Here is a 13,566-nt window from a genome sequence, read left to right as displayed (position 1 = left end):
GGTTAACATTCAAATCCTCCTCCTATACTTCACCTTGGAGGGCTGGGTGCTGCAGAATGTAGATTTGTCTATTTCATTTACTTAGTAAAGGGCCGTAGGAGACTGGGAGAGTTAGAATCTTGGTCAGTCACAGCCGGAGAACTTGTCTCTTTCTGTACTTTTTTTCTTCTTAGTTTTGTAAGTGTCTGCACCAGGAGGCAGCCTGGGGAGGTGAGACCTAACTGGGGGTGCACTGGGACCTGTCCGTGATGCTCTTCCAGAGCCAAGACTGAGGAAGGCAGCAAACGGCAAGGCAGGCTGTGTTCTTACTGTGCTTCGATGGCCTCAGACAGCTCTTCAAGTGTGGGGAGCCTTGCTCTGTGCCCCGTCCCTTTGGAGGAAGCTGGTGGAGTTTGCCAGATTCTCCTCCGATAACATCACTTCACTGTCTTGAAATGGGAAGTCCTGTGTTGGTTTCATACATCCTCTTTTGGGCCCTGAGTGAAATCATCTTTTCATTTTATGACATGTGGTAGTCACTGTTCCCTAGTGTAAGTACTAATGGTCCTTTTTTTTTTAAATCCTTTTAGGCATTTTGTGGGAAAATGCTTATCCAATCTTACACTGATTTCTAGTGCTTATGTACTTGAAATTAGTCCTTGATTTTTTTTTCTTACCCATGAGTTAATGACCTTAAAAATACAACAAACTGCCTACCCTTTCTCTTTTAGGAAAAAAAAAATTAACATGACAGATAAGCCCTCTTGCACATAATAGTTTTCTCTTCTTTGGGGGGATAATCTTTCTTTGTGTTTTATGGACATATTTGTTTAAACATTCTTTGTTTAATGTATGACAATGTAATGGCCACAATATATAATGACAATAAGCATTCATTGCTCTGATCATGATCTGGATGGAAAACTAATATATTCCACCCAGCAGGGTGGTGACATTTGCATTGATAAGATCAGTCAATAAGAATGCCCTGCCCCTGGTGGCTAGGTGTGGGGTCAGCTAATGTGGCTCCTCCTAATAACTCGGCAAATAGTCAAGCAAATATTGAAAAAGACCAGCCATTAATAACCCAAACACTTAACTCAAAATAGCATCTAATATCCAAAGTATAGAGAATTATACCCTAATTTTATGAAGGCTATATTCCAAATTGAGGAAAATCTTGATCGAGCCAGGTCTTATGATGAAGGTCAGCTGCACTTGCAGAAAAAGAGGCTCGTGAGAAAGGGCAGAAAAGGCTTTGCTTTTGTTACTCTATCTTCTCACACTCGGAGACCCTGGTTGGCCCCAACCAGGAAACGTGGTGTCAGCTCCTCGGCATTGCTCTGGAATCCTAAGAGTAATTCTCTACAACTCCAGATGGAATCACCAAGGTTGAAAAGAGGACAGGGAACAGAATATTTGGGGGAGGGGGGTGTGAGTGGTGTTAGGTGGGTGGAGGAGACTCAAAAGATACCATTTTACTCTTGTCTTAGTCATTTACACACTGATGGTTCCAGAATGACTTAGAGAAACTTAAAGGGAAACAGAAGTAGAACTTTGAAAGGGAAATTGTATCTTTCAAATTAATGGCAAATGTAGAGGTCAGTTAAAACCATATAAAAATCAGTATTGTAAGGAAAGGCAGATTATTTTTTTAAAAAGCCATCAAGCATTAAAGGAAACAGAGGAGAACCCAAAAGTAGAAAATGTCAAATGAGAGGCAGAGGTCAACTATTAGTTATAACATTAAATGGAAATGGGAGCAACTTCATTAAAATTACATTTTTTAAAAAGCAACCCAACATGATCATTACTATAGGAACACATAATACAAAATGCTACAGAAAGTTTAAATGTAAAATTATGGACAGATTTCATTTATCACTTGCAAACAGAAAAAGCAGATGATATCAAATAAAGCAAAAAGGTGTTGAAATCCACAAAGACAGTCATTTTTACAATAATAAAACATGAAATAGAATTATTATAAACTCTTCCAGGGTAAGTCTCAGTGTTAAAAAATACACTGAATACAGCCTAAATGTCCCAGCGCAAGGATGGTTAAATGTATTATGGTATATCGTGTGGTGGCCTTATATGTAGTGATTAAGAGTGGTGACGTCAAAGTGTCTTTGTTCACAAGGAAGACTTTCACCAATACATTGTTGACTGAAGAAACCATATTGCCGATAAGTACGGGCATTATTCTCCTCCTTTGGTTAAAGCAGAACCAAAATGTTAACCATTGCTGCTACTGGGTGATGAAACTAGAGACAGTTGAAATAGTTTCATCCATACCTTTAATCTCTTTATGGTACATATAGTAGGTTATATTATTATTTGCTACTATCCACTGCCTCGCCCTCTGGGAGGGCTATACTTGCATGCATCGTTGACCTCAGTTTGGCTATGTGACTCTTTGGCCAATAAAATGGGAGTGAGATGAGCTAAGACATGCCACCTCCAAGCAAAAGTGGTATGAACTATCTTGTGGTTCAGCCATAGCTCTGTTCCTCCTTCACATGGGGACTGCGTCTCCGGCCTGGATGAGTAGGACCTGGAGTAGGGCAGCAGCTGATTAACCTTCCTGTAGGAGCTTGAGATTTTGTGGTTGTGTTACCACAAGCATAACTTAGCTCAGGCTAAGTTAGTCCCCAGTTTCAAATGTTTTTTTCTGAACACGTACCAGTTATGATGCCTTCGAAGAGTAAGTTCTAGAAGTCTTCCCTGCTACCTTTTGCTTTAGTTAGGTCTCTGGTCATAAATCCGAATTTTATGTCACTTGGCATAAATGCAACTGTTACGGTACTTAATATTAATAAGAAGGAAGAATGAGATGGGAAAATTGGATGTTCGTCTTTCATATTGCTGTTATTTTCAGCCACAATACTTTTCTCATTGAACATAAAAATTGTGTTAGTGTTGACTTTAAATCGGTGGTCTTTTTATGGTGTAGAATTTTGTTTAACCAGTTTCTGAAAATGTGCTTTGATATAGATGAAATTAGTATATATATGTATATTTTAATGTCACAGCCATTCTTACACTCCAGGAATAAAAAATAAGTAGGTGCAGCCAACTAACAGAGTTCGTAGTTCCTTTTGTAGTGCATTTAGCAGTGGAGCAGTGCATTTAGCAGTGGAGCAGAGGACCAGACACTTGGCTTAGCACTGCAGACCTGCTCTAAAACAAGGAGAATGTGAGGGAAGAGTGTGACTTGAGCATACAGTTTGTTCCCACTTTTTTTGGTGACAGACTTTTGGTGTATATTCATGCTTTTAGCCTCCACCTAGCAGATCTAGAGGAAGAAATACCTCCGAATGTGTCAGAGTTCTTCCTCTCATTAACATTTTTCCCGACTATAATTTTTAATTTTTTAAAATTGTTTCCATGAGTTGTAGTTTTGTTTTGCTTTGAAATGTTTTGGACACCCTGACCATTTGCCTTCTCTTTTCTAGTCAAGCCTCATTTGTGAAATGGACTGAAGCTGAACATTTACCTACTTCTTTGTCTGAATTTGAGACCATTGGGATGCTCTTAAGTGCACGCAACTAGACTCTAACTGCAGCTATGAGTTCAGACGAGAAGGGCATATCCCCTGCTCATAAAACGTCCACTCCCACCCATAGAAGTGCCTCCTCTTCAACGTCCTCCCAGAGGGACGGTAGACAGGTAAGGAAAGAGGATAAAGTGCATTTTGTTATCTTATGAAATGCAGTACCATTAGAATGTGGTGGGATTGCTAATTAATTCTGAAATTTTGTTGTGAAGATATTTTATTCCACAGGAAAACTCACTCATTTCTGTAGATCTACCTGGCAATGTCATGGGGATCCAGTTTTTGCTTTCCTGTTATTTAGGATTTTTTTTTTTAGCGTGCAGAGCACAGAAGGTTGGCCAGAAGCCCTGGAGTGTGCTCCTGACTGTCTGCACCTGGCAGCGGGAGCCAGCCTCCGGGCCTTGAACAGTTTGCTCCCCTCTTCGTCCCTGGAGGTAGAAAGGGACCTCAGCCTACAAACGTCTTCTTCCAGTTAGTCTTTCACTGGTCTGCAAAGCACTGACTTCTCTTTGCTGTTTCATGGAATCTAGCAACACATTCAGGAATTAGATTATAAGTAATATTGTAGTATCAGGAGATTAAGGGCAGTAAGAACCCAGGCAATGTTTAAAGTCGGTAGAGGAAGTGAATTACTGTTGCTTCATTATTCCATTGAGCCAACTCTAAATTACTTTTGTTTGCAGAGTTAATTCCTTGCTACTGCAGTCTGAGTTGTGTGGGGATTGGTTGTAGGAATTGTCTAAATTGTCAAAACAGATGATTGTTTTGCCCAGTACTTGTCTCAGTATTACTGTGTATCATCATAATATTATCTGTGATAAGATTTTTGTTGTGTAACTGGAATTTCACAGTAAGCAAGTATAGTTAACTTTTTATAAAAACTTTTCTTTAGTGGGACATTCACTTAGCAAACATTTTTGCAAGGTCCTTCCCCCTGTATTTTGTGTATTCAAAGTGTATCGCCTGGTTTCTAGAATTACAACTATCCATTATTCGCTTGTCCATAGTATAGACCTGTGTCTTGAGGCGACCAGTTCCAGATATGAATTTATTCTTTAGGCGGCGAGACTGCAGGGAACATTCAGTCTGCAAACCCTCCCAGCTCTCCCTCTCTCGTTTCTAGCAAGAGATTCCAGAGAGTCTGTAAGAATCAGCAATTCCTGATGTGTGTATGTTTTGCAGATTGTAAGCAGACATTTCTGCTATGGGTCTTGGGGAATTTTTGATATTGCCCTTTGTTACAGAGTTCAACGAGGACATTTATGTTCTGTTCATTAAGAGCAGTCATACTGTTGACTGCATGTGTGATTACACGCAGTTATAGTGTTTATAGCATTGCATTTGTAGAGTAAAAGAAAGTAAGGGTACCATGAGTGAAAATGCATTATATTATAAGCAACTACTGCATGCTGAGGAGATGCCTTCTAAGTTTGTCATTTTAGTCTACTCTTCACCCACACCTTCCTCCTTTCTTGCGGCTTTTTCCTCTTCCCGTGCCCTGGGTGTGTGAATGCAGAGACACTTTAAGCAGCGCAGCCTTTCGTGCGGCTGAGGGAGGGAAGGGATGGACTCAGCTCACCCTGGAGAATTGTGACAAATGGAAAAGACTAATGATGGCCATCTAAACACCTGTTGTCACTGTTGATGTGCCTGTGGGCCTAGGAAACAAAGACACTGGGACCCTGGTCGGCTGGAGGGAGTTGGAAGGTGGAATGTGTGGCTCCTTGCTGGCTTGTGAGTGGAAAGGCGCATGGTGGGAATCGGATAACGTGTTTGTAAATTGATAATGAAGTCTAGAAAACTAGGGAGACAGTGTTCAATGTTTATTATTATTGGAGGAAAGAGTTTGCTTTCATTCCTGTTTATCTCAGCAAGTGGAAACTCTCCCAAGTACTTTCTCCCCTCGCTTCTTCTGCCTCCTGTTTTTTTGTCATTTCTTTTTTCTCAAGGGAAAGAATGAGAAAGAACCGTTACAGTTGTTTTCTCTTCCCCGTCTCTAGCACTTCCTAGAATCCAGTATCAGCTTCCGGAAACCAGAATTTTGAGTGATCTTGTGATGTGATAGGGTGCAGTGTGTTTTTCTGCATCTGTTTTTGTGTGATGACTGTTTTCAAAGGGAAGGGACATAGAGGAATTGGGGTAAATTGGTCTTCATTGAATGTCATTATTCTCCCCACCTGACTGACATCTGCCAATGGCACCAAACTGCAAAGTCCATCTCTGTTTCTCTCCTGGGTGGATCATGTACGTAAAGGATGTAGCGCATAGCCGAGAACACTGTGCTGCCTTAGTGTTCATTATTTGTCTTTCTTTCCCAAGTTCTAGTCCTTGATCTCTAATTAATTGATTGGACATTTTTCCTTGGATGTACCAGTGTCACCATAAATGAATATGTATAAACCAGTTTGCTGTTGGGATAGTCATTATGTTACTGACCCAGGGTCAAAGCCATTCCTTTCTCATTTGCCTCTCTCATCTTCAGTAGGCTAGCAAGTTCTATTCATTATTTCCTCCATAAATATCACGATTTCTTTCTATTCCCACTCTTCACAATCTAGCCCAGACTCTCCTCACCTCAACCCAGGATCCTGCAAAGTCCTCTTGCCTCACCTCCTCCCCATGACCTCATAAGATCAAATTTCCTTAATATGACAGATTTCTGCCCAGTGTCCTTCGGAGACCCACAAATCCTTCAACGACCTGCACGGTTAAGGCTGTATTTCCTTACGGGGTATTCAGCAACCACCATGATGTGATCCAGCCTCGGTGTGTCATTCTCCTCCCGACCTGTACAGTCTTGTCTGCTCAAGGCTCCTAGAACTGCCTCATCTCTCACTTTGCCCTGGGCTTTCCTGCCTGGAATCCCCACCGCCCTGCTCTCCATCTGCCTCCTTGCTGTGCTTCAGGGACCAGCACAGGTGACACTTCCACCGGCCGTTCATTGCTGCTTCCCTTCTGTGTACTTTCATAGAAGTTTTTGACAATATGTCAAAACACCATGACATATGACAATATGTGACGATTTTTTAAAAATGCGCTCACCTGATAGTATGTTTATTGACATTTGTTGATTGAGAAAGAGAGAAACATCGATGTGAGAGAGAAACATCAATCAGTCGCCTCCTGTACACCAGACCTGCGACCTTTCTGGCGTACAGGACAACGCTCCAACAAAATGAGCCACCCGGCCAGGACAATATGCGACATTTTTATATTGTTTGTTTTTTAAATGTGCTGCTCTACCCAACTGTACTGTGCGTTCTTTTATAGACTACGCACTCTACTGCTTCAGACAAGCCCTGTACTTCAAATATTTTAATATATCCTAGAGTATGTTTTTAAAGACCTGCAACAATATTAGTCTTGTCTTTTTATTACAGAATTTCCATCCCAGATTTATGTGTCTTTCTCCCTTCTTCCTTCCTCATAGATAAACAAAACAAAGAATGTCTGCTGAGTGCATAGTAATAACGGACTGTCCTTCCTGTCAGTAAAGTGTGTAGCCTGACAGGTGCAGGAGGGAGAGAAGTTGGGAAATGAAGTTGTTCAGTCAGTGTTCTGGGATTTCACTCAGTGCCTCTTCACCGATGAGAAGGTCAAGACCCCACTCAGCATTTAGCAGTTCGGAAGGCTTTAATAAATACTTCATTTACGTTTGGACCAAGTCTGATACTAGATGTTGGAACACCTAACAGATTTGGCTGTGTGTCTGTGTGTCTGTGTGGGTGTGATCAACTATGACTCACAAGCTGCAAGAAATATATGTACTAAGATATTCAAAAAGGAAATAAAGAAGTTGATCAGACATCTAGGACACATGCATAAACAAGGACTTCCCATGTACGCACCAAGGAAAGCTTGTCCCTTGAGGTATTGCATGAAGAGAGGACTTGGTTGTCAAGCAAGTTAGAAAAATGCTAAACCAACCTCTTTTTGCTGTGTATATTAATAAATTAAAGACGCCAATAACACCTGCAGTTAGAACGTTAACTGAGCACTTCTAGGATTTACCATACTGTGGAACTTATTTTATTTCCCTAAGATATGGTTGTTAAAAAGTCAGGTTCTTCTTCCTGCTAAGAAATGGGAAGGCCTCAAACACTAGGCCCAGATTCCAAATGGCAGCACTGGACTGGGTTCTGGAGCAGCTGCCCCTTCAGATGGGACATTTACCCTCTGACCAGCTGTAGTCCCTGCCTCTTCTTACTGTTTTTGGTAAATATCAATAGTTTTAAATTAATTTTATTATAGTTGACATGCAGTATTTTATTAGTTTCAGATATACAACATAGTGATCCAACAGTTATATACCTTACAAAGTGGTCGCCACAATAAGTCTGGTAACCATCTGTCATTGTGCGTAGTTATTCCAACATTGCCGACAATAGACAATATTATTGACTATAGCAACAGTCCCTACGTCTCCTTATTATATTTCAGTACTTATTTATGTTTCCTGCCTGGTCCCAAAAGCATTTGAATTTTCCAGCTGTGATCTTGGCCATCAAGTCAAGTGACCGAGGGTAATTTCCACTTGGGCGTTAAAAAGGCATTTCAACTTAGCGTGTTCAAAAGTGAACTCCTGGTTTTCCTCTCAAACCCACTTCTTCCCCGTACTCCTTATCTCAGTGAACAGAACTCTGTGCTTTCATTTGGTAAGCCCCAAAACCTTGCCCCGAGCTGTCCCTGACTCCTCTCCTCCTCTCACACCCCGCTGCCAAACCCTCGGTGAATCCTGTTGGTTCTGCCTTTGGGAAGTACCTGACATTTGACCACTGCTGACCCCCTTGACCCCGGCATGAGGCACCATCGTTTCTCACCCAGGCTGGTCTTCCTGCTTCCAATCCTACATGGAGGTCATTTTTTACAGAGTAGTCAGAGTGCTCCTGTCAAAACCTAAGTCAGATCAAGCTGCTTCTCTGCTCCAAGCCCTCCTGTGCTTTCCCATCCCTCTCCAAATGTTTGAATTGCCAATTGTCACTATAAGGTCATTAATAATGTGGATCTGCTTACATCTTTGGCACCATCTACTAGGTTTCACTTCACTTAATTCTCTCCAGCATTTCCCTCAGGTGTGCCAAGCATGCCCCTACCTCAGGGCCTCTGCATTTTTAGCTCCCTGAGTCTAGCTTTATTTCCACGTATCCCCTGGTTTGCTCACATACTTGACTAATTCTCCAAAAGTACCCTTTCTGGGTAGCCCTCTTCCCATCTATGCATATCCTCTTCACTCACTGTCCACTTGTTTTATTTGTTTACAGCGCCATTAAGCACCACCAGACATGTTATATATTTATCAGTTATATTTGTATCCTTACTTCTATTCCCTATCACTGAAATGTAACCTCCTTGAAAACAGGGGCTTTATTTTGTTCAATCATGTACCCTTGCAACCTCATAGTATGTGGCCCAGGAGATATTTGAGCTAAACGCAAGAGGTGTTGGCACGCAGAGGAAGATTGTGAACCAGGTTTCAGAGGCCTTGGTTAGCTGTGAAGGAACAGTCATGAGTTTGGGAGATGACAGCAAGGAAAGCAAGTAGTATAATCAGAAGTTTCGGGTCTCCCGAAAGGATTGAATTTTGAGAGAACAAGAAGGATGGTCCACTTTCTTTCAGCTGAAGAACATACATGCGGGACCCATAGGCACAGAAAACCATGTGGTGATGGCCTGAGGGATGGCGGGGAGAGATCTGGGTGGAGGTGGGCAAAGGGGGAAATGGGGACAGCTGTAATAGTGTGACTATAAACAATAAAAATAAGGTTAAAGAAAAGAGAAGAGAAAAGAAAAGAAAGAAAAGAAAAGAAAAAAGAAAAGAAAAGAAAAAAGAAAAGAAAAGAAGAAAGATGGTCCAGAGGTGCAGGGGGAAGTTAGGACAACACAGCCCTCTGACTTGCTGCCGCCAGCCCGCATGTGGTGAGATAAATGACTTGTGGCTTACGAAGGAAGGGATATCAGTCAGAAGTTAAAACATTGGAATGTTCAACCCAGATGTTAAAGATACGAGTGGAGTGGAAAGTAACTCTTTATTTAAAACAGGTCATTGTTTCCTGATCTCTCATAGAATTCATTTTGTGGGAACATTATATAACAGGCTAAGTATATGGTCAGCTGACTGGATTTTGTTTGTGCATTTTGATGCTTCCCCATTTATTTACATATTTTAGAGCCTTTTATAGTATGCAAGACCTAGACCGCCCTGTAGAGAAATAGTTTCAGTATTTCTGGAATCAGGCCCAAGGATCTGCACTTTTGAAAAGCAAGACACCTATTTGGAGTCATTGATTCCTTTTATTTGTATCATTAGCAAGTCATAAAAAAATCAGACACTATTGCCGTAAGAGCTTAGTATTTGAAATGAGTAATTACCGGGCAATGGTGTCTGTCACTAGAACAAGTTCTTATAGCTCTCCCGGGTTAGATGTCCTAAATGCTTAAATGGGTCATCTTTTTTATTCACTGAGAAATCAAAGAAAACAATTCCTTATAATGATTGAAAGTTTGCTGAAGCTCAGAGATCATAAAGTAAAGGACTTTTCAAGGAAAAATTATATTATGAATAAGTCATAAGAGTCTGCTAGTTAATCTTCTTGCTAGGTTTTATAAAATAAAATCCTGTGTCGTGGTCAGTCTGTAACAACTAGTAGAATATTCCCATTACATGGGCATCTACGAATGTTCCCTACATATTATCCATAGCAGCGCATTTCAAAACAGCCTCAGCTAATGTCCATGATGACATGTGAGGGCTGTCTGTCCCCAGCTGCGACCCAGTGGCGCTCATGGAATGATAGAAATGTATCCTAAGCACCAGTTCCGATGCTGGCAGCCTCTGCTCTACGTGCAGCTTTCATTATCCGTGAAGATTGTGCCTAGAAAACCGCAAAGTAAAAGTGTTCCTCATCAGCATCTGTGCTTTCTGTCCAGGGTTTTCACAAGTTTTCTTCTGGGACAAATAGGCTGGTAAAAATCCTCCCCAGCGTTCAGGGGTCCGTCTGCCTGGACCCCTGAAGCATGTTCTTCAAAGAGCTTTGTTAAATGAAATCATCAGTTTGAAGTATAATGTTTCTTTCTTTCGAATGTAAGAACTATTTCCATCTTTGAGTTACAAAAAATATAGTAGTGTAACCTCAAACAAAAATGTTCTACTCTCGGGGAAAAAAAATCCAAGCATTCTTAACTTAATAACTAACCTCGAATTTAATCATCTCCAATCTTATCAGTGAGGGGGAATATAATTTGAAATCTGCCAGTATCGGAGTAGAAAATTCTTAGCATTATGGAGAATTCAGTGGATCGGGGATTTGCAGGATGACCTGGAACCCAACGTTAAGGGCGGAGAGAAGTACTAACCTGATATGGAAATCTGCAGAGCATCCTCACTAGAGCGATGCAGGTGAATCAAGCCCTCAGTGCTGGGTGTATTTAAACTCTTGAGTTGCTGGCCCTGGCTAGGCAGCTTAGTTGGTTAGAGCATCGTCCTGATACGCTAGGATTGCAGGTTTGATCTCCAGTCAGAGCACACACAAGAATCAACCAATGACTGCATAAATAAGTGGAACAACAAATCGATGTTTCTCTCTCTCACTCCCTCTTTCTCTCTTTCTCTCAAATAAATAAATAAATAAAAATGTGTAAACTCTTGAGTCGCTTCCAATTTAGCCTTTTTGAGATTGCACCCACCCCATGGAAACCTTTAGGACTTGGGGCCAATGTCAATGGGAAAATTACATTTGCTTGCAAAAACTCACACAGTGACCAGCTGTTGTGATTTAAATGCATTTTAAAAATTGGGTGTTCTGAAAATTTTTAATATTAGGCAAAGTTCATGCATAAATTAATCGACCAGCAACAACTAATATTTCATGAGTTCTCGTTGTGGAAGGTTGGAACTATTGGTACCTTTTCCAGAGAACTGGACTCTGGCATGAACTGGTAAAATATCTTGGCCACAGCTAATGAGCAGTTAAGACAGGGTTGGCCAACTCACTATTTGTTCTGTTGTAAGTCTTGACAAGCTGAATGTCCAGGAGACCGGCCCTCTGTACCCTTGTAAGTGAACTCCGGAAGGCAGTGTTTGTCGGTTATTTTTGAGTTATGTATTGCCTTGTTTTCTTCCCTTGGCAATGATAGTGATTTTTCAATCCTCATTGGCCTGGGGAATAATGGACCAAATGGCACATAGACCAAAATGTTACTTTCATGAAGTACGTGAATCAAAGATGAATTCTACATTCCTTGTGTTTTTCTGAATTTTCTGTATTTTCACTACGTGTGTTGCCTTTGAAATCAAAGTTTTGATCATTTAATTGTTTATTGAAAATCCTGATTAGCCTTTTTAAAATTGATTTGAGAGAGAGAGAAACACCAGTTTGTTGTTCCATCTATTTATGCATTCATTGGTTGCTTTTTGTATGTGTCCTGACCAGGATCAAACCTGTAACCTTGGAGTATCAGGATAACACCCTAACCCACTGAGCTACCTGGCCAGGGCCTGATCCGCCTTTTGCATGAAACGAAATGAGCAGCACCACAGATTTCTTGCTGTCCCCACATGGCATTTGGAGATGGCTGTTGCTGCTGCTTGGTATTTACAGTGTTGCATTCAGCCCATGTCAAACATGCTGAAATTGAGACCACTGGAAAGAAACATGCCACTTGCCTCTCAGACACTCATTTTCCGTGAGTGATTTAGAGCTTGTGAGAGAGAAGCCGTGGCTGCTTTCCCTGGTACACTTGCCTGAACCTTTTCGTCCTCCAAACCTGCCTTAGTTTTTCCTCCCAGGAGATAGTTATTTACCCAGGTTTGGAAAGCATCCCTCTTACAAACACATTTTTAGGAGTGTCATCAGGACTATAAAAGCATCATCCTGAAGGACTGGCAGTCTACAAAACTGCTTTATTTGATTTTCAACTTGAACAAATAGAAAAGTTCACCCTTCCCCGTCCTGTGTCCACTGTAACTCTCCTAGGCTGCCAGTAAAATACTGTTCCAGACTTGAAGAGCAGCCCTGTGTGTATTGTGTACTTGCAAGTGCCAGACTTTCTGACCTCAAATCCTACTTAAGAACTGATTCATGATCATGATCATGGCCAGTGGTAGTGAGATTTCAGGAGCATGGACACTCTCATGCACTACAGCTGAGCGTGCCCTGGCTCCACCAAAATTCCTGCAGTGAATGTGCGCATATTGCCTCTACAGTATATTTTTTTAAAGGTCAGATTTTGTAATTTAATGTCTGTGTATGTAGCCTACAATAGTATTTGGAGTGTAGTAAATATGATTCAATATCAGCTATTTTAATAATAAAATTATAAACCCTAACTCTACAACTGTAAGCTTTGAAATTTAATGAATGTGAAGGATATCCTAGGAACAAGTCTTTAAAACCATCCTTGGGGCTCTGAGGCAGGAGCTGGACCACTGTTTGTCCTCTCTTTAGGCGACCTCTGTTTATCTCACGATAATGTAAACATGTTTGTGGGACAGTGGGAACTTAGACACTGTGTACATTACAACAAATATTTACTCTTTCATTCCACAAATGTTTGTGAGTACATTCATATGGGCAAATTGTAGACATAATCTGCTCGGAGTTTATACGGGTAATCTAAACAAACCAACTCTGCCTCAAATACACATACATAAATGTTTAATAGACATAAGAGGTCTGTCCAGAAGGTATCCAGCCATGTAAATATGAAAAATAGAGACATTTATAGAAGAGATACAAGATACGTTGTCTGTAGGAGAATGACACTTCAGTCCCCTTCAAAATAGGTACCTTGGAACCTCACACAGTTCTCCCAGTCACCATCAACTGCCCTGCCATATTTTCCTGAATCTCATTAACAGCCTGAAATCTCTTCCCGTTCAAAGGTGATTTTAGTTTGGGGAAAATCCAGGAGTTGCAGGGTACCAAATCTGAGCTGTAACGGGGCTGAGTCACCCCTGGGTGATTTGAGGTTTCCCCCAAAAACTCCTCATGAGACATGGTGGATGAGCAGGCATAATGTCGTGAAGAAGC

At 41.1% G+C, this 13,566-nt stretch overlaps 1 protein-coding gene across 6 annotated transcripts in view; it reads left to right on the top strand.

Moving 5' to 3' along the window:
- Window positions 1–13,566, top strand: part of OSBPL6 (oxysterol binding protein like 6) — a 197,277-nt gene that overhangs the window by 109,441 nt on the left and 74,270 nt on the right. For 5 of the 6 annotated variants that reach the window (XM_037044374.1, XM_037044373.1, XM_037044371.1 and 2 more), the window contains exon 3: window positions 3,438–3,651. In XM_037044374.1, coding sequence (XP_036900269.1) covers window positions 3,550–3,651 — 102 coding nt within the window. In that variant the 5' untranslated portion in view covers window positions 3,438–3,549. The remainder of the gene's footprint in view (window positions 1–3,437; window positions 3,652–13,566) is intronic. The other variant, XM_037044372.1, reaches the window with a different exon arrangement.

This window comes from Sturnira hondurensis, unplaced genomic scaffold (assembly GCF_014824575.4).
Source record: "Sturnira hondurensis isolate 20B ecotype Veracruz unplaced genomic scaffold, ASM1482457v3 Scaffold0004136, whole genome shotgun sequence".
Lineage (NCBI taxonomy): Eukaryota > Metazoa > Chordata > Mammalia > Chiroptera > Phyllostomidae > Sturnira > Sturnira hondurensis.
Note: the sequence above shows the minus strand (reverse complement) of the source record. Positions and strands in the feature narration are given on the sequence as shown.